At 47.5% G+C, this 18,099-nt stretch overlaps 7 protein-coding genes across 7 annotated transcripts; 5 read left to right on the top strand and 2 right to left on the bottom strand.

Annotated features, from left to right (window-relative positions):
- Nucleotides 1-748: 748 nt before the first annotated feature.
- Nucleotides 749-3,399, top strand: EDB82DRAFT_435299 (heterokaryon incompatibility protein-domain-containing protein; the record flags this gene model as incomplete). The annotated part of the gene is made up of 2 exons (XM_025725837.2): nucleotides 749-2,805; nucleotides 2,928-3,399. 2 exons carry the CDS (start codon nucleotides 749-751, stop codon nucleotides 3,397-3,399), a joined length of 2,529 nt encoding a protein of 842 aa, XP_025594396.2.
- A 615-nt stretch (nucleotides 3,400-4,014) lies between these two features.
- EDB82DRAFT_531021 (uncharacterized protein) lies at nucleotides 4,015-6,464 on the top strand (the record flags this gene model as incomplete). Its single annotated transcript, XM_025725836.1, has 3 exons — nucleotides 4,015-4,304; nucleotides 4,360-5,340; nucleotides 5,387-6,464. The coding sequence occupies 3 exons, from the start codon at nucleotides 4,015-4,017 to the stop codon at nucleotides 6,462-6,464; spliced, it is 2,349 nt and encodes a 782-aa protein (XP_025594395.1).
- A 270-nt stretch (nucleotides 6,465-6,734) lies between these two features.
- Nucleotides 6,735-9,379, bottom strand: EDB82DRAFT_481619 (uncharacterized protein; the record flags this gene model as incomplete). Its single annotated transcript, XM_025725835.2, has 4 exons — nucleotides 6,735-7,693; nucleotides 7,741-8,642; nucleotides 8,696-8,742; nucleotides 8,996-9,379. 4 exons carry the CDS (start codon nucleotides 9,377-9,379, stop codon nucleotides 6,735-6,737), a joined length of 2,292 nt encoding a protein of 763 aa, XP_025594394.2.
- A 2,124-nt stretch (nucleotides 9,380-11,503) lies between these two features.
- EDB82DRAFT_580785 (uncharacterized protein) lies at nucleotides 11,504-12,891 on the top strand (the record flags this gene model as incomplete). The annotated part of the gene is made up of 2 exons (XM_025725834.1): nucleotides 11,504-12,085; nucleotides 12,139-12,891. The coding sequence occupies 2 exons, from the start codon at nucleotides 11,504-11,506 to the stop codon at nucleotides 12,889-12,891; spliced, it is 1,335 nt and encodes a 444-aa protein (XP_025594393.1).
- A 572-nt stretch (nucleotides 12,892-13,463) lies between these two features.
- EDB82DRAFT_542319 (uncharacterized protein) lies at nucleotides 13,464-15,020 on the top strand. The gene is made up of 2 exons (XM_025725832.2): nucleotides 13,464-13,987; nucleotides 14,045-15,020. Exons 1-2 carry the CDS (start codon nucleotides 13,594-13,596, stop codon nucleotides 14,842-14,844), a joined length of 1,194 nt encoding a protein of 397 aa, XP_025594392.1. The 5' UTR covers nucleotides 13,464-13,593; the 3' UTR covers nucleotides 14,845-15,020.
- EDB82DRAFT_469324 (acyl-CoA N-acyltransferase) lies at nucleotides 15,021-15,652 on the top strand. The gene is made up of 2 exons (XM_025725831.2): nucleotides 15,021-15,102; nucleotides 15,150-15,652. The coding sequence occupies exons 1-2, from the start codon at nucleotides 15,063-15,065 to the stop codon at nucleotides 15,617-15,619; spliced, it is 510 nt and encodes a 169-aa protein (XP_025594391.1). The 5' UTR covers nucleotides 15,021-15,062; the 3' UTR covers nucleotides 15,620-15,652.
- Nucleotides 15,653-16,744: 1,092 nt separating this feature from the next.
- Nucleotides 16,745-18,092, bottom strand: EDB82DRAFT_518345 (uncharacterized protein). The gene is made up of 3 exons (XM_065609036.1): nucleotides 17,961-18,092; nucleotides 17,114-17,870; nucleotides 16,745-17,065 (listed from the first exon to the last, which is right to left on the bottom strand). The coding sequence occupies exons 2-3, from the start codon at nucleotides 17,677-17,679 to the stop codon at nucleotides 17,026-17,028; spliced, it is 606 nt and encodes a 201-aa protein (XP_065463619.1). The 5' UTR covers nucleotides 17,680-17,870; nucleotides 17,961-18,092; the 3' UTR covers nucleotides 16,745-17,025.
- Nucleotides 18,093-18,099: the final 7 nt, after the last annotated feature.

The raw sequence follows: 18,099 nt of genomic DNA, 5'->3' as shown, positions 1-18,099 counted from the left end.
CCGAAAACTCCATTTCCATAACAACCCAGCCCAGCAAGTAAGCAGAAAGATGAACCGCCAAATCTTAGGTTACAAAAATAAACGGTCTAAGTGGTAATTTCTAAGCGTCATAAATTGACTTACTAATTTCGTCTCTTATGCTTTGGGCGGTCAATCTTTCTAGTACCCCCATGCCAACCTGGTCTAAGCCACTCTAAACCCTTGCAAGGCCGATAATATAACAACTGAGAAATATAGAACCATTTTCTTACACTGTTTCGTTTGTTACTTAAGGCCTCCAATCTGTCGCTCTAGGAGTTTTAATTATCTGACGTCGTGTCTTCAATACAATGCACAAACCTTCATGAAAACAAACGTTGCATTAGCATCTCATTGGATCACTATGGAATCTCTTGGAGAAAGGCTTGGGCTCTTGGCCCATCGAATTTACCTCCACGGCTGGATATTTTGGTACGTGTATAGTATACTCACGGGCCTTTTGATATACACTTATGTCCTGGAATCATTCCTCTTCAAGGAGGAATTACCGCAATCACTCAAGGAATTCTTACTACTACGCAGAGCCCAAATAAGCCGGGAGGAAATGTCATGGATCCTTTCCCACATCGCCGTCCAAGCTACTCAGATCACCATCGTGTATCTAATGTGGCGAGCCTTCAAGATAAAGGAATCAAAGCTCCATGTCAAGAACCAAACAGGCTTTATTGAGCTTATAGAAGGACTGCCCCCATTTGGCTTACTACAAAGCATGCGATTTTTATATTCACTGTTCGTAAGCCCTACTGGACAAGACATTTACAAACGGAAACAACCCGTGATTCGACTCTTCACAACACGGGGTTTGAACATTTCTTGCGCAGTTGTATGTTTTGGGATCTTGATCTACGAGCTAAGAGCCCGATCAATACGTCTCTTGGCATTTCTCCTTCCGCTGCTTTACGTCGACGCCTATGGATCTGCTTTATCACAGTACATGGCAGGTCAAGGATTGGATTGTGCCCCAAATCTACTTGCCAAGTATGAGCAAAAGCCTAAACTGGCTATTGCTTCCGCCTTTATCACGTTTGGCATGATATTCGGCGTCTCGTTCCTGGCACACCCTTTTGTGCGCGTTGTCCTTTTCCTCACTCCGTTCTGCAGCGCTGCCTTGCTTTTCTACTTTTTGCTCTATCGCCATATCCCCAATTATGTGGCTGAACCACTTCCTCTTCCTCAAATGTCAGTCCCCCCCGAAACCCGATTCTGTCGAGTTTGTCGTACTACAATACTCGCCAAGCTTAGAGAGAATTCTGGAAGCGTTGATGACATCCCAGAATCAGGACATCACCGTACCAAGAGTTCACTAAGAAGCTCTGCTGTAGCAGGATGTCGCATTTGCACCACCATCTGGGATCGCCTCACAGAGGAAATCTCTAGTGCCATCCGATATCTACCTTCGGTCTACTTTACGACTTATGAATACTCGGTCAAGTCGATTAATATCCACGTCCAGTGGCATAATCACCTATGTGCATTCATAATTGAACGAATCAGTAGTAAGGTCATTCGAAAAGTCAATCAACGATTCCCCCCGGAATCAATCCCTTTTGAACGTTACACACTTCCAGAAAGTGACTTGGAGCATCACACTGGATCAGAACAAAGTCTGGACCAGGCTAAGACATGGTATTCGAGCTGCATACGGTATCATCCTGACTGTAGCACCAATACTGGTGCCAAAGGATTTCAGCCATCACGGTTATTGTACCTGGGGGGTCCCGAAAACATCAGGATCCATATCAGGGGCGAGTACCCCCACGACATGACATATATGACGTTGAGTCATTGTTGGGGAAGTTCGCACTTTATCAAGTTACAAAGCGATAACCTCGATGAATTTCGTCGAGAAATCTTATGGAAATTCCTTCCCCAAACGTTCAAAGACGCTATCCGCGTTGCAAGGTATCTCGGCTCCCAATATCTATGGATCGACAGCCTCTGCATTATACAGGACTCATTAGATGATTGGGGTCAGGAAGCAAAGGCAATGGGCGAGGTTTATCGAAACTCAATGTGCAACATTGCTGCTTCAAGCGCATCCGACAGCAGCCAAGGCTGTCTGTACCCGCGCAATCCACGAATTCTACAGCCCGAGCCTCTTGATAATTATGGAGACGAGTTGAAGGACTTGTACCTTTTCAATAGAAGCTGGCCATCGAAGCCATTTACGTTGTACACTCGAGCATGGGTTCTCCAAGAAGCTTTGCTTGCACCGAGGACTCTTGATTGTGGGCAAAGTCAGCTATACTGGAGATGCGACGCTGCCAAGGCATCAGAAGAGTGTCCTGGAGGATACCCGATTACCAAAGGTGTTTACCTCAGCCATCCAGCGCATTCATCAAGCTGCCCCAATGAAAGTCTAAGAGCCATGGTGGCACAGACAAATCGCAGGAAGGAGGATCAATACAGGTATCCTGAGGAGCCACGCCCTTCTACTCTTGTCAAGTCTCTGGCCCTGACAGACGAGGGACTACAAGCCGCGGTGGATCATTGGAGTAAAATCGTTGAAGCCTATAGCAACATGTCTTTGACGTTTGAGGCTGACATGCCCATTGCTATTCATGGCGCTATCGAGGCTTTTCGGCCGTTTCTAGGTCAATACTATGCTGGTATGTGGGAATACACCTTGCCTGCTCATCTTGTCTGGATGCCCACTTGGCCAGCCATAGTGACTACGGTTCTCCACTGCAAGAGACCGCTCGTCAAAAGAGCTCCGAGCTGGTCATGGATGTCACTTATAGGCAAGATTGAATATAAACAAACATGGTAAGTGATTTTCTGTTGGTGACTCTGAAAAAACACTTCTTAGCAACATGACCTGGTATAGAGAAGGGCATTTGCAACTCTACCAGACACATAAATTGACATGTGCTAATATAATCCTCAAGCTGGCTTCACCCTGACTATTCCTTAATTGCACATGTTACCAAAGTCAACGTTGTCTCTTCCGCTGAAATCCAGCTCCATCTCCAAGCACCGATATTCAAGGCTACATACGTTGGTGATGCTAAAAACAGCATTAAACGAGCCCTCCAGACATGTTCGATATTACCATCAACGAGATCAAAGATTACGGTTATAAACAAGCATTTCGATGTCAAGTGGGAAATTTCGGGCATTTACGCAGAAAAGGACGGCACAGAAAAGTCTACCCTTCGTGCCTGCTTCGACGTCCAGGAAGAGGAGGATGCAGCTCGAGATATCTACCTTGTTGCAATTACTGAAAAGAGTGGAACTGAGGGTCTGGTTTTGACAAAGCATGATAATGGCATGTACTCGCGTCTCGGAGCTTTCGATGCTGCGGGACCTGTCAGGAGGATATTTCAGGACAGGGAAAAGACTGAAGTTGTATTGATATGATGGAAGCGAGACTTTCGGGCCCTACTAGTTCTCAGGCCTAGACATCTTTAAGGTTGCAAACGTTGCCTTGTGTTACCAGAGGAAATCATGGCTTGCGTTGTGGTGCAGAATGTTTTAATTACTCAAATAACGTCCTTATTATCCCTGCAGGAATGCATTCCATAAAAGCCACAATAGCACCAAGACCAGGAAATCTACTTGGTCGCTATTGGTACTAGCCGTTGCGGAACAAGGGGTTTATTGGATTCTGAAAGTGCCAGAGTCACACATGTCTTAAATGCAGCGACGAAATTGGCTTTCCCTCCAAGGATGAAGGAAATCTAGACCCAGACTTTTACTCTCTATGGTATTGTATTAGTGCTCCATAAACCACTCAGGCATTTTCCATGTCTTGTATTACTGAGCCTAAGACGTCGTTACTGCAGGGAACGAGGTTTAAGTAGGAATGCAATTATGCAAGGTGCAGCAATAGCAACGTTGTCATCATAACTGAAGACTTGTGGACTTTTGCAATTGAGATATAAACCACCAATGTGAGCAGTTTCTTGATCATTATCCACACGTTTGCTTTCACATTCTTTTTCTAGTCACTCATTCACTCGTCGCTCTTTCATCATGCGCGTTTCTTTAGGCCTCCTCTTGGCTTGCGCCTCGGGTGCATTTGGCCAATTCACGAGGTACTCAAACACAAGTACCTCTGCTGTTGAGACTTCGACCTCTCCGATTGAACAGACTTCTTCTGCTGGAGAGTCTACTATCACGGGTACCACTCTTACCGAAACGACCACCACTAGTCTTGAGACCACTACTTCTTCTTCCATCCCAGACTCGATTGATCTTGATCTTCGTTCCTTTACCCTGGGTCAAGGTTGTTCCTTCTATCCGCCTCCTGATGGCAATGAGATGTGAGTATCGTTAAACTGTGTAAAGAACAAGTCTAATGACATATTATGACCACAGCCTCTTTCATCCCGTCCGGCCCGACCAAACCCTTGACCGTCGTGCTGCCCTCCCGTTTGTTCCTCCTCCCTTTATCGCCCTGGCCCGTGGCCCAATCCCCATAACTATACCATGGCCCAGCCGATCATACAGCATGATCAATATAACAATTACCTGCAATGGTAGTGACTGCTCGAGAAAGATCAAGCGGGAAACGCGCAGCCCTTGCCGTTTTCAAGTCCTTGTCGACGGTGAGTTTGTCAGTGCTGAGCCGATTGTATCGTCATCACAGGGCACTCTTTCATTGAGGACCAACTCTTTTGATACGAGTAGTAACCTTGAGTTGAGGCAGAGTTGTGGTGATGAGAGTGAGATTATTGATGTGGTACTCAACGGCGTAACTCTCAAAAGAAGTCTTGGTGCAACTTCTAGACCTATTGAGTCAATCAACATTGATCCCGAAACTGGTTTTACTACTGGAACCAGCCAAGGTGCTACTACCAACAGTGAGGGTGATACTGTCATCCCTACCGCGACTGATGGTCCCGAGTTTACCACAAACTCTGAGGGACAGACTGTCTTCCCTACTGATACTAACAGCGAGGGAGCTGCTACCAACTCCGAAGGCGAGACTCTTTTCCCGACTGGCACCCAAACAGATGACTCAACAAACAGCGCTGGCGTCACTACCAATTCACAAGGTGAAACCATTGTTCCTACTGGCACCCAGACTGGTGACTCTACCAACAGTGCTGGTTTTACCACCAACTCTGAAGGCGAGACTGTCTTCCCTACTGGGACTGTTACTGGCACGTCTCCCTCTTCTTCTTCCACTTCTCCCGCTGGCTTTCCTAGTGAAGTCGGTATTTTTACTCTCTTTGGATGTGTTCGCTCGACTGCTAGCTTCCCTACCTTTGAACTCGCAGATTCCGACGGATCCATGGATCTCAACGCCTGTGCCACTCTCTGCAACGGGCGTGCTTACTTTGGCGTTTATGATACGTAAGTCTGGTACCCATGCTCGAGAAATTGTTGTTAATATGTTAAGTTCTTGCTACTGTGGTGATGAAATTGATGCTGCTGATACCAGCCGAGTCGACCTTGACCGGTGCAATATTGAGTGTCCTGGAGACGATACCCAGACTTGTGGTGGTGATAATCGCAGCGACAAGCTTCGTGTCCGTCGGAATGTCCCCAACAATCAACTTCTCACTGTATACGTCGCTGCCGAGGCTGCTGTCACTGTCACAGACTCTATCACCCAGACCGTAACTGACCAGGAGACTGTCATTACCACATTCACCACCACCGTGACTGGTGCTACAGCCATTACCACCCAATCCGTTACTGCTACTCTTGTATGCTTTTCTGGCAAGTGTTATTCTACCAGCTCCAACGATGTCACTGTCTACATCTTTGTTGAGGTCAACAGCAGTGAATGTGATGGCCAATGGGTGTACATCTCAGAGCCCTGCTCTTGTGCTGGTGGACAAAGATATGTCCCCCAATTCTGCACAGGGGGCAGCTGTTCTGGCCTCAAGGTTTACAAGGCTGAAGAGTGCCATGACTGGTATAACTACAATTCCTTCTTTGTCGCTTCGGATTGCGCGACTTGTGCTGAAGGTAAGGTTGTGTACCTGCCTTGGGAGAATTCTTGGGGTACACCTGATAACTGCAATGATGATGTTCCTCTTTGCAGCGGATACGACTGTCCCAGCAAACCCAACGGTGGTGGATCTCAGAATGGTGGCTACCCTGGCGACAAGGGTAACTCGAATTCTCCTCATGGAGGATCGCATGGGGGTGCCAATGGAGGTTCTCACGAAGGTTCCAACGAAGGCTCGCAAGGCGACTCAAATCGTGGCTCCAGCCCGGGCTCTCACGGAACTCCTGATGGTAACTCTAATGGTGGTTCTGAGGGCGGCTCTAGCTCTGGTTCCAACAGCAATCCCAGTGGTGGCTCAGGTTCCGGCTCTCAAGGAGACTCCCACGGTTCAAACGGTAGTGGTTCAAAGGGTTCTGAGACCGGAGGCAAGCCTAGCACTGTCCCCGTTGTTGTCAGTGGTGCCAGTAAGCAGACTACCATTTCTTTTGGTCTCCTTGCTCTTCTTGCAGCCTTTCTCTAGATTTTAGTCTTTTGTCTTTTTATTCTTAATGATTTATTTATGCCTTCTAAGTAGTCTCTCAATATATTTCAACTTCAAACCAATTCCGAAGTCTTGAACAACTTTCCCAATAATATTTGACTTCTAAACTTCTCTCTAATCAAGAAAGACAATCTGAGATCATTAAATCCCAAATCCATTATCTCATACGAAAGCAGAACCTAATCATATAAGTGCGAGGAGTTGTAGTCCGTTTTCCATTCCTTGAACCCCTTCAATTGCCCCTTTACATTATGGGGCTTCTGGCAATCGATCCTGCCCCTTGCCGCACTCCGTGTTGTCAAAACTATAAGCGAAAAAGAGATTTGTCTGGCTAGTTACGATCTCCACGGCGGTCCCATCTACGACAACGTTTGCCGCATTAAATGAAACCTGAGCAGACCTCCCTGTAAGCAGATTCTGGAAACCAATTGTTTCGCTTGATCCTTCCTCCGGCGTTGTATAGTATTGAAACCTGATCCCATGGTTGGAGTTATCGTTAAAAACGGGAGCCGGGTTGGCCAATGCCACTGTTGTTAATGGATCCACGCTATTACACAACGAGGTAGTGGCTGTTGTGGGCTCCTCGCTGGTAGTAGTGGACTCTTCAGTGGTGGCGGTGAAAGCGTCAGATATGGTTGTAGATTCTTCGAAAGAAGACTCTGTGGAAAAGAAGGAGGACGAGGGTTCAGGCTCAGTAGAGACAGCAGTAGTAGTGGCTATAGCGGATGCGGTTGTAGATTCTTCAGTAGAGACAGTACTGGAAGTGAAAGCTTCAGATGACTGGATCTCGAAAAAAGATGATGCATCTGTGGATAGTGTGATGGTGGAAGAAAAAGAATCTGATGAGGCAGTTTCTGTATAAGATGAAAAAAAGGAACTGAATGACTGGGAGGGGACTGTGGTCTTAATTAACGTAGTCGACACAAGAGAAGTTTCCGTTGCTGGAGATGATGAAGAAAAAGTCGAAAGTGAGGAATCTGAAGTCTCTCCTGTGGGTGAACCAGGCACCTGTGTAGACTCGGATGACTGTATTGTCTTGACTGTTTCGGGGGATGCGTCGCTAGATTGTGAGATCTGAGTGGATGCAGATGCGACATCAGGAGTTGTCAAAGAAGAGCTTGTAGGCCCGGCAATTGTAGTAGATTGGTTCGGCTCTGTCGTAGTGGCATCATCAAGTCCGATGATCCGTCCATCCTGGCATTGCTCGACTGTTAAGGTCAGTACTAGAACTTCCTGGCGTCTCAGTCTGACTTACCTGCATAGACACTTATTGAGACTGGATCACATCCTGGCGGGCTTGATCCAAAAGTGATATACACTTGCCCGCTGTCGTCCTGACAGAAGCCCGCACTATTGCCAGGCAGCGAACTGCTGGAAAATGCGAGCAATCCATTCACATTCGTAAATTCCCTGGTAACGGCACCATCGGGTGGTGGACCCTGGCCACCTAACTGCTCATAAGGCTCGCCAGCATAATAAACAGGGTCTCCGTTGACTAAGAGCTGTCCATCTGCGAGGCTGAAGACAGCGGCGTTGGTACAAATCTCCACAGCATCATTCCCACCAATGAAGCGTCCCGGTGCTCTCTTAATGAAGTGCCGACTCCCATCGATTTCAGGTGCGACGAAGAAGATAAGATCTTGACCAGAGACAGCTCCAGAGATAGTAGCTGAAAATTCGGTGGCGGTCGCTGTGGCGGTCGGTAACAGGCTACCGGATTCTGACGTTGGAATGGCAAAGTCAGAAGATGAGAACAGATTGACAGAAGTAGGCTCTTGGATAATATCGGAAGACTCTAGGCCAGATGGGAGCGTGAATGGAGGCAAAGAAGTAGATCGGTTGGTGAAGTAGGGAGGCAAGATGCCTCGCGTTGTCGGGGGGACTGCTGTTGGTAATACTCCCCCAGTGGTCGCGGCATCCACTGGAGCTAGGTATGTCGAGAGGTACGTGTAGCAGATAACTTCGCCATCCAGGTCGGATTCTCCAATGAGTTCAAGACCGACGACACCCTGCAGAGTGCCGCCAAGGGCGAGAAAGAGCTGCCACTTGATACTTACACCATAAATCTTGGCATTAGGTACGAAGGATACAGCAGCAGCATGACTGTTTTTATCGCAGTTCAATGGAGGATTTTCGTGAGAGGCGGTATCCGAATTTCTAGTAAATTATATTACTGTTGGCAAAACCATTGGAGGCATGCGCCAACTCACGGACCTTGATCCATCAACAGAATTGAGACGGCGGTAACTCCAAACCACTAATAGATTACATGCATACTTATTGACACTTTTCTGGTTTTGGCCGTGATGTCTCAATTCTTAGTGCCATAGATCCATCCAGAATTAGGTCCAGCAAGCCACTTCTCAGGATATGAGAAACAGTTGAGCGCTGGAAGCACAAGAGATGAAATTAGTAGATCAATTCAAGCTCCTTGGGCCATAGTTCTTAGGTTACTTATTTTCTGTACCCCAGGACTTAGGGGGCCAATGTTTCTGCTACCCACTAGTCACTTCAGCCTTGATCTGCAGGGGAGAGGTTAGGTTGGAACGTGGGCCATCCCTTGCGTTGACACTCTGGGCTTCCTTGTCAGTGGTTGGTAAAGCTAACTGCCAACTTTGGGTAATTGACCCCTTCCGCAGCTTCTGATGACAACACATAATATCTCCGCCAATATACGACTCCTTCATCTCATCCGCTGCCTTTATCTTATCCACTACCTTCCTAAACCGATATATGACCTCCATAGCAGCCTTGCGGCAGTCTTCCAATTGTTTATCCTTGTCACCACGTTTTCCTTGGTACTTAATCCTCTTGGACATCAAGTCGCTGTGAAGTTCGACACTGGTCTTTCTGTCACCTTGGCGGGAGAGGAACAAGAATATTTCAGAATTCATCCTTTCATCGCACTCCTCAATTATTCTCCAAAATCTCGTGCGGTGCTTTTAGAATTGGTCCTCAAGTGCGTGAACTTCCTTGGGTTCTTTTTCTGTGTTGTCGATGAGTGCTTACATCGCTTCTGTGTTGGCGGTGAGAGTCACGGGGGGCTTATCCGAGTCGTCGTCACTGTCATCGTTGTCGCTTACGTTTTGGCTGTTGATGATATTGTCAGCGATAATATTCCCAGTGAAGGATATGCTTGTAGGGGGTATAACCTTGATCGTCGGACAGGTGATACGGGGGTGATGCTCTATAAGACATCGTCATTCTCGTCTTCTTCGCGCTTAATGTGCGGATTTGAGCCATGCTTGGTGATAGACGGCGCGGACATATATGTGTATAATCTGGGTGGAGGTAGGTCACTTATGAAGGCGATACCGAGGGAAGATGAGAACTCTGTGTGAAAGCAGCGCAATCAACAAATAAAAGGTGCAAAGGTGCTGGTTATAACCTGGAAGCTGAGTGGGAGGAAGATTGTTTGTTCCTTTCCCTTCTGGGAGTCAATAAAGCCACGATAGACTAGTATGGCAATCAAGCCTAAGCCTGCGTCGGGCCTGGTGTAACAAACATGGCTTGTCATTTCTTTGTTCTTGGAGTAATCAAAACCTCAATGGGCTATCTTGGCAAACAAACAGGAGTCGACATTCTTCTGTGACTCGACGCGTCTCGACGCGTGCCTCTTTCTGAGCGAGTTGTCAACACCAAGAGCTCTGAACCCCAGTCTTGCAATTGATCTGCAACATATTTGTTTTTGACGGGCGCAAAGTGCTTCCATTGTCTAAACAGTATCTTATATACCTAGACGTATGTGAGATGTGGCGTTCAGTGAAAAATACGATACCAAGACCATGTTTGTTCAGTCACCACGACATGCCAAGCTTCTTGGATGACGTTACATCCGTGTTCTGAATAAGAATCACTAAAAACGTTGTCTCAGGGCGTTGATTGGACAGAGAAGTCAGCTGGGGAGACTGATCGAAGGACAGACACATAACCTATACCTGTCTTATTTATTTCTTCCTGCCCTCAGCTCATTGTCATGCTTTCATTTATTGGGTATCGGGATAGATATTCTAATCATTTTAGAAAGATACTTTTGTTTAATGGAATCGTTAGACTACATTCATTGTTCATTACGTTGCGAAAGAGACAATGTCATTTTATCACCACTTGGTCCAGTCTGCTCACGATGGCTGTCACGATCTTTACCTCACACGCCAAACTTCAGCGTAATTTGTGAATGGATAGCTATACGTGTTATTTTTTAGAATTCAGTGTTACTAGTCAAGATCAAGTAAAGAGAAAAGAGAAACTGTTTAAAATCTGTGCGGCCTAAACGAAACGATTACATCCGACAGCGACCTCGTTTTAAACCCTGTAAATACTCCGTACATCATCATCAGATAAGCAACACACGTTTCTCAATGACATCTCAGCTCCTGAGTATAATTTAATCGAACCATGGAATCATCGGCAAGAACAATTAAAGAGACGAAAAATCCGAGTCAAACAATTATCGCCGTCTGCTATTTCCTTGGCTGTAAGAATCGCGTTTGAGTCAAGGTCAGAGACGCGTTTCATAGGACCTCCAAATAATAAACTAGTGGGTCTTGACACCCATGCCAACTTGGTCTGGTGTCCAACAGAAACGCGAAGGTTTCATCCGAGCATAGCCTGACAGAATAGAGTCGTCGAAATAACACTGTGACAATTCTGTCAACTGTCGACCCTAGATCGGACAGGGCTGTTCGGATCAAGATGCTTCCTGTTTCTAGATGGCATATTGTAACATTGGCCGGAATCTGAAGACATTATTTTGAAATCACCCCTGATATAGTTTCTTCCAATCCGAATATAAAGACAATTAGATTCCCGTCAACTACCACTCTTCTCATCCAGCCATCAGCATCATCATCGAATCTTTCCTATCTCCTTGATTCCTTCTCTTCTTTTGCTCTGCGAGCTTGTTTTTACAACCTTCTTTATTTCATTTAATAACTCTCTTTAAAGACTGCCGGCCAGTCCAACTCAGACCTACTCAGTCTTTCTTCCGAAAAACACAAAACCACTCATTCGCAAAGATGAAGTTCTCCGCTGCTTGTCTCGCCCTTTCTGTTGGTGTCGCTACCGCTTCTCCTGTCTTCCGCATGCCCAGCTTTGCCAAGCATGCTACCCGTAGCAAGACTATTCGCAAGCGTCAGGTTCCTCAGGAACACTCTCACGACTTTGTCCTCACCATCACCAAGGAGTTTCTCGATCTTGACAACCCCAAGGAGATTGCTGATCCTGTCTTTGGTCTTCTCGGTGATGCTGCTGCCGAGGAGGGCGCGGGCCAAGTCACAAACTTGGCTTGTCTGAAGCAGGAGACTGCTGATCAGGCCTTCACCAACGCCAAGGCTCTCGGTGACCTTCGCGGTATGGCCGCTTCGCTGCTGTTCCAGGCTATTGAGCGCAACACCGCCGGTGTTGGTGTCGCCAGTGCTCTTTGCACAGATGCTGCTGTCAACCCCGAGATTGCGGCTCTTACTCAACACCAGGATGCTGCTGGTGAGGGTGCTGAGGCTGTTAACAAGGCCGTCACCCTTGAGCTTGCTAGACAATTGGCTGCTATCGGCGCTGACCCCAACCTGGCTCTTCTCAGTGGCACTTTTGCCCCTGGAGATGTAAGTACAACCTATTACGCAGTGTAATGTCTGTCACTAACATTTTCATTTAGCTCAACGATGCTACTGGCGCTGGAAACTCCTGCGATACCGAGGAGCCTGACCTCGGATGTATCTTCTCTGAAGGCCTCCTTGTTCTTGACGCTTCAGAGGCTGAGATTTCCGCCGCTGTTGCCGATGTTGCCCAGACTTTCACCGGTACCGGTGGTATCTTTGCCACTGAGTTGGTTGATCTGGCTTCTTTCTCTGTCGCTTCCAACACTGAGGTTGCTGATCTTGCAACCATTGTCGGGGGCGCTGCAGCAACTGATGCTGCCGCCACTGACGACGCTGCCGCTACCGAGGATGCTGCCGCCACTGCCACTGACGATGTTGCTACTGAGACCGCCGCTGCTGATGACACCGCTGCTGTCACTGAAACTGCCGCCACCGAGACTGCTGTCACCGAGACTGCTGTCACTGAGACCGCGACCGCGACCGCCACTGACGGTGCTGGAAAGGGATGCCGTGTCAAGCCAACCGACACTGCTGCAGGTGCCACCCAGACCGCTGGTACAACCATCACCACTGCCATCCGACCTGGTGCCACTGATGTTGGCCGTGGTGGTGGCCGCGGCGGTAACCGCGATGACGACCGTGATGATGACCGCGATGATGACAGCGACGACGATGATGCTGAGGATGATGACGAGGATGATGATGACCGACGGGGCCGTGGTGGTAACAACCGCGCAGACCGTGTTCGAGAGGGCGCTCGTGCCAGACTTGGTGATGGTATCAGCCTGCCTCTTCTTCAGGGTATCTAGATAGACAGACTAGCTGTTTAATCCATCTTCTTTTGTGTTCTTAGCATGTCTCTAAACCAATCAGTTTCCACTGTGCCGTCATGAATGTGAAGATGCGACCGCTCTTACACTCTACGTATCAGCTTGCCTCATACCTCACCACGTGGTACCTTTGCAGCATTGATCCAGCGTCTCAAGTAACGTGGAAGGTCAGGCCAATGGAAGAGCAGGATACATCACCTCGTGACAGCCCTCAAGACCTCATGGGCCAGATTTGACCCCTGAGTCTTACATCCGCCGTTGGAAAGTCCTCCTACATGCCTTGTAATTCGTCACCACACCAGACTCAGCCTCATCCCATGCACGCAATCAATTTAAGGCGTGGACTAAATCTGACATCCACTCAGCATGAGTTCGTTCCTGCTTGCCCGTCGGCAACTAATTGAGGTTCGAGATGACATGACTTCTTACATGTCTGACCTCAGCGAAGCTGCTTGTGACCTAGCCAAGACAAAACATATCACGTCATTCACCCTTTCGAGCCAATTACCCCAGCCGATTAGGGGCAGAGAGATAACGAATGGACTTATAGCAGAGTACAGAATCAAAACATGATAGGAGTAGAAGGGAAAACATAAAAGGCCGACGCAGCCATTGGGGACCGCTCCTCAATAGTCTTCCCATTATTCAATTCCCGTATTACTTTACTCAGTCTCACCCAACATGACCAACAGTCCAAAGACAAGCTTCATGCGCGCCGTTCAGTGGGAGGGCGAACTTCGCCACATGTCGGTGAACATCATCCCAAGACCCAAGCTTGTCGATCCAGAAGATGCAGTAGTACGTATAACAACGTCTGCCATCTGCGGTTCAGATCTCCACATCTACCACGGCCTTTTCGGAACAGATGAGAAGTTTGGAGTTGGCCACGAAGGAGTCGGCATCGTTGAGGAAGTTGGTCCTGCTGTTGACTTCCTCAAGCCTGGTGATCGCGTGCTTATCACAGGCTTTTCTGAAGATGGGAACCTACTGCCCAAGACGGCACTGGTTCCGAATGATCTGGACATTGTTGGTGTTGGTTTCGGTAGCTCTTTCAATAGTGAGGGCGGTCTTCAAGGTAAATTTGCACTGTCTCCATCAACAATTGACTGTAATTGTTGACACAAGTTTACAGCTGAATATGTTAGAATACCTTGGGCGGACTCATCACTTGCTAAGATCCCACATGGTCTCGATGACAAGGAATGGCTTCCACTGACGGACATCTTCCCAACGGGCTGGACCGCTCTTACTCGTTCTGGCTTCCAACCTGGCGATACAGTGGCCGTCTTTGGAGCCGGTGGTGTTGGCCTCATGTGCGCCTACAGTGCAATAATTCGCGGAGCATCTCTTGTCTATGTAATAGACCATGTGCCTGCTCGCCTGGCACTGGCAGCATCAATTGGAGCACAGCCTATCAACTTTACTCGCGGAGGGAAAGCCTCTGAACAGATATTGGCGCTACGTCCTGCAGGCGTCAACCGTGCTATCGACTGCGTAGGCCAATTCTGTCTCAACGAGAATCTCAAGCCGCAACCCGACTTTATCCTTCGGGAGGCTGTCAAGATAGCCACGAACGGAGGCGGTCTTGGTATCGCTGGCTTGTACCAGGCTGGTGGTCCCGAAGGATACAAGTCTGAGATCAACTTTGCGATACCAGAACTTTGGATCAAAAGCTTGCAGGTTGGAAGTGGACTGGTTGACATTAAGGGAAACATTCGTGGTCTGGTTGATTTAGTCAGGAATGGAAGAGCAAGGCCTGGGTTTGTCTTCTCCAACGAGTATAGTCTTGAAGAGGCACCCTTGGCCTACCGTAGATTTGAGCAGCATCAGGAGACCAAAGTCATGCTGAAGGGCGTTCGAAAGCAAGAAGATGACGAGTTGTTTGAGATACAGGTTGATACAAATGGTGTCACTGATGCCAATGGGGCTTGATCAAGACTACATAGACATTTGTTGGAGTTCAGGTAGTTCATATAGATCTGGAACACACAGCTTGGAGTGTGATGACATTCTGACTCAGTATTTGCGGGTCAATGTCACCGTGTCAGGTGAAAGGCGTGCAACCGACCTTGTCGAGGATTCATGTTTATATATGACTCAATGGCCCTTGGAGATTGATAGGTAGTTACAAAATACACGAAAAAACAAACATGGCATCCTCACCAGTAGTCCGACAGGCATCTTCAGCAGGTAAATGTTTATCCTTGGGTTGCGTCTCGGTTACTCATCTTGATCAGATGTTCCTCAAATCCTAAGCTTCATTCGCGATGGCGGAGAAGAGCAATCTCCCGGAACCCATATCGCCGCGACAGAGGAAACGCTGTTGAACACTCTGTACCTTTCAGACGTGTCAGACAACAAGCTTCGCTTCGGCAGACCACTAATCATCTACTCACCCGAGGGAAAACCCGCCGGACTTTTGATCTACTTCTTCAACTACACAACATGGGGGGCTGCACCTGGAGTCTGTATGGAGGAACTGTACGTCGTTCCTGAGTACAGACGACATGGTTATGCCCGACTGCTTGTCCAGGCTTTAGCCAAAGCCGCTAAAGAAGCTGGCTGCGTGAAGATGGAATGGCTTTGTCTTGTGGATAATACAAAGGCTTTGAAGTTTTATGAGAAGTTGGGTGCTATACGGAAGCATGATTGGGCTGTGCTTAAGGTCGATGAGGATGGTATTGATCGATTGATGCGGAATGATTGAGGGAGCATGAGCAAACCAGCTAGAGATGTCAGCTATATAGATTAATTCTACAGTAATGTTAAACACATACGACCATACCTACCAGAAAATACGGGATCCCGTCCGCTCTCCCATAGTCAAGCTGGTAAGGGGCGGATTAGTAGTTGGGTCGGTGACGACCAGCGAATCCCCGCTGTTGTATGTACATGTCTTTTTTCCCTTTTTTCCTTTTTTTTAGTGGGCGTTTTTCTTACTAAAATACAGCGCGGTGGCCACTGTTACTGGTGCAATTACAGGCGAGAGGGGCTTTAATTTTAGAAGGCTACTCCGTAGTTACAATGGATCATCTGGATGCGGTGCTTACTTTTGCTTGGTGGACCCATGGAATTTGCAGGTGAGTGTCTGGAAGTTTCGCTGTTAGTACACAAATGCAGAGACGGAACAAATTTCAGAAGAAATGTCGCCGAATGTTTCTGAATGTTACTTTCTTTTGCCTTCCGTGTTGCCTGGCAGTGGGAAGTCAGAGGTGACAACGCACCTCAAGCCACATGTTTCCACCCTAGCAATGCCCGCGAGCGTGTCTGTGCCAGAAGAGGTTCCTGGTCACACTTGAGCCAAGCTGTCGCACAAATTCGGAAACATGTTTATCACAAACAAGCTTTTTAGCGTCAATATTGTGCTGTCTAGTTATCCAATGAACAGGTGAGCAATTGAGAAATGAAGCAGGGATGAAAAGACAACACACATCATCATTCTGTGACATTTTGACCAAGAACACCACCATGACGATCAATTTGCAATCCAACATTCACCGTATTTGCGTGAGGCATTTATCCCATTCGACGTGACCATCAAAGCGCGAAATTGGAACCTGCGGCGATGCTGTTCCAGACCTGATCTTCTGTCCTTTTGTAGCGCACTGATTGTAACGGCCAAGTATCGCTGCCAGCTTATCACTAAGCTTAGGGACTGTGGTGGTACCATAGAGCACTAAATGTAGGGTCTTTTGTGCGGAGATCCCTGTCGATCAGCATTCGACTTCATCACCAATTCAGTTTATGGCCATGTGAGACAGCATTCCACATTTCGGCGGCCTCCTGTCTTTCTTGTCAATTGTTTACCGCCAGTTCATTAGGGAAACGGGTTGCGATGAAGTGTCTAATCGGTTAGTGTTTGTTGGCACATATTGTAAAAATACAGGCGTGGCATTGTCTGGTGTATGTAGCTGCACAACATGCAGTTTTGGCCTGTACCAATTGAGGAAACATAGAATACACCAGAAATGAATCGAACATCAATCGAACTCCTCGCCAAAGTTGCAGAAAAATGCACAAAATAACCCCCATTCACCCAGGAAGTAAACTATCGTAGCTCATAATCTTGTCGTGAGGTAGAAGTTTTGTCTAAACTCTCCCAATAAATGCTGGTTATGGTTTCTTCAACGCCGAAGTCGCAAGATTGACACGACTTCAAACATGTCAGTCTCAATCGCGCTATAGTGGACAATAAACTCACCATAAAGGACAAGTGCGAGATCGATCTGTCAACCATTGGTCTATACACTGAGGATGATACAAGTGTCCACAAGGCAACATCCTAAGTTTTACGCCTTCGACAAAATCCTCGGTACATATTGAACACGCTATCGTGGGATCGTCCGGTCGTGTCCTGGCATCATCACTCTTGGGTGATTCGCGACATATATTCTGGATAGTGAAATACTTTCGTAGAGGTAACAACTGAGCTCCATGTTTTCGAGGTTTCGTCTCTGTCAAGCAATCCGATGGCGGTAAAAACACATGTTCTGGTGAGTATATTTGCTGGGAATGTAGCCTGGAATTGAACTTCACGATGGGCATGCTTTCCACAATATCCTTCCCCAAGCCTGAACTCACGCGGTATCTTGGAAGCTGTGCTTCTATCGACCGACGGATCGCCTGTCCTCGTATATTCCTGTGGACGATACATATAGCGGCGACGATAACGATGATGACAACGCAAAGTATGGCAGCCCATACTGTCACTTTCTGAGAGTCATTCTTCGCATGTTGACTTGTGTCTGGGTCTGTCGATTGTGCCATGGATATTATGATAGTAGAAAACGGAAATGTCAAGATGGTAGATGTTTGGGGCTTGTGGATGACAAGTCGTAATGGCTGCCCTTTCTCTGGCTTCAGGCGGAAGCAAGACGCCTCCCTTGCGTTTCTGGCATGGCCTCTTTCTGTTTTTAGAATTTCTGTTAATTCGCGCTCATATCATTGTTCTAAAGGGTCTAGAAGCACATGCTTACTTTGATCAGCTTAATTTCGTCATCGATTGATCGTCATGGGTTAAGTCGGTCAGATTTATAAATTTTACGTACAGTAAAAAACAACGGGCTTAAGGGTCGAGCACATGCTAACGTTGGCTGATCAGTTCCAGTCTGGCAGGGGTTTTACAGTGATCAGACTGGCTGGGATACGGTCTATGTTTCAACAGCCATATGTAGCGACACTGGTACC

This window comes from Fusarium venenatum, assembly GCF_020744135.1.
Source record: "Fusarium venenatum strain MPI-CAGE-CH-0201 chromosome Unknown EDB82scaffold_4, whole genome shotgun sequence".
Lineage (NCBI taxonomy): Eukaryota > Fungi > Ascomycota > Sordariomycetes > Hypocreales > Nectriaceae > Fusarium > Fusarium venenatum.
Note: the sequence above shows the minus strand (reverse complement) of the source record. Positions and strands in the feature narration are given on the sequence as shown.

Bases quoted from the DNA above. Each gene is read 5' to 3' on its own strand.
- EDB82DRAFT_542319 (XM_025725832.2), top strand. From the start codon at position 13,594: ATGACCAACAGTCCAAAGACAAGCTTCATGCGCGCCGTTCAGTGGGAG. The intron at 13,988-14,044 runs GTAAATTTGCAC...ACAAGTTTACAG, and splicing joins TAGTGAGGGCGGTCTTCAAG to CTGAATATGTTAGAATACCT.
- EDB82DRAFT_469324 (XM_025725831.2), top strand. From the start codon at position 15,063: ATGGCATCCTCACCAGTAGTCCGACAGGCATCTTCAGCAG. The intron at 15,103-15,149 runs GTAAATGTTTAT...CATCTTGATCAG, and splicing joins CCGACAGGCATCTTCAGCAG to ATGTTCCTCAAATCCTAAGC.
- EDB82DRAFT_518345 (XM_065609036.1), bottom strand. From the start codon at position 17,679: ATGGCACAATCGACAGACCCAGACACAAGTCAACATGCGAAGAATGAC. The intron at 17,066-17,113 runs GTGAGTTTATTG...ACATGTTTGAAG, and splicing joins TCTCGCACTTGTCCTTTATG to TCGTGTCAATCTTGCGACTT.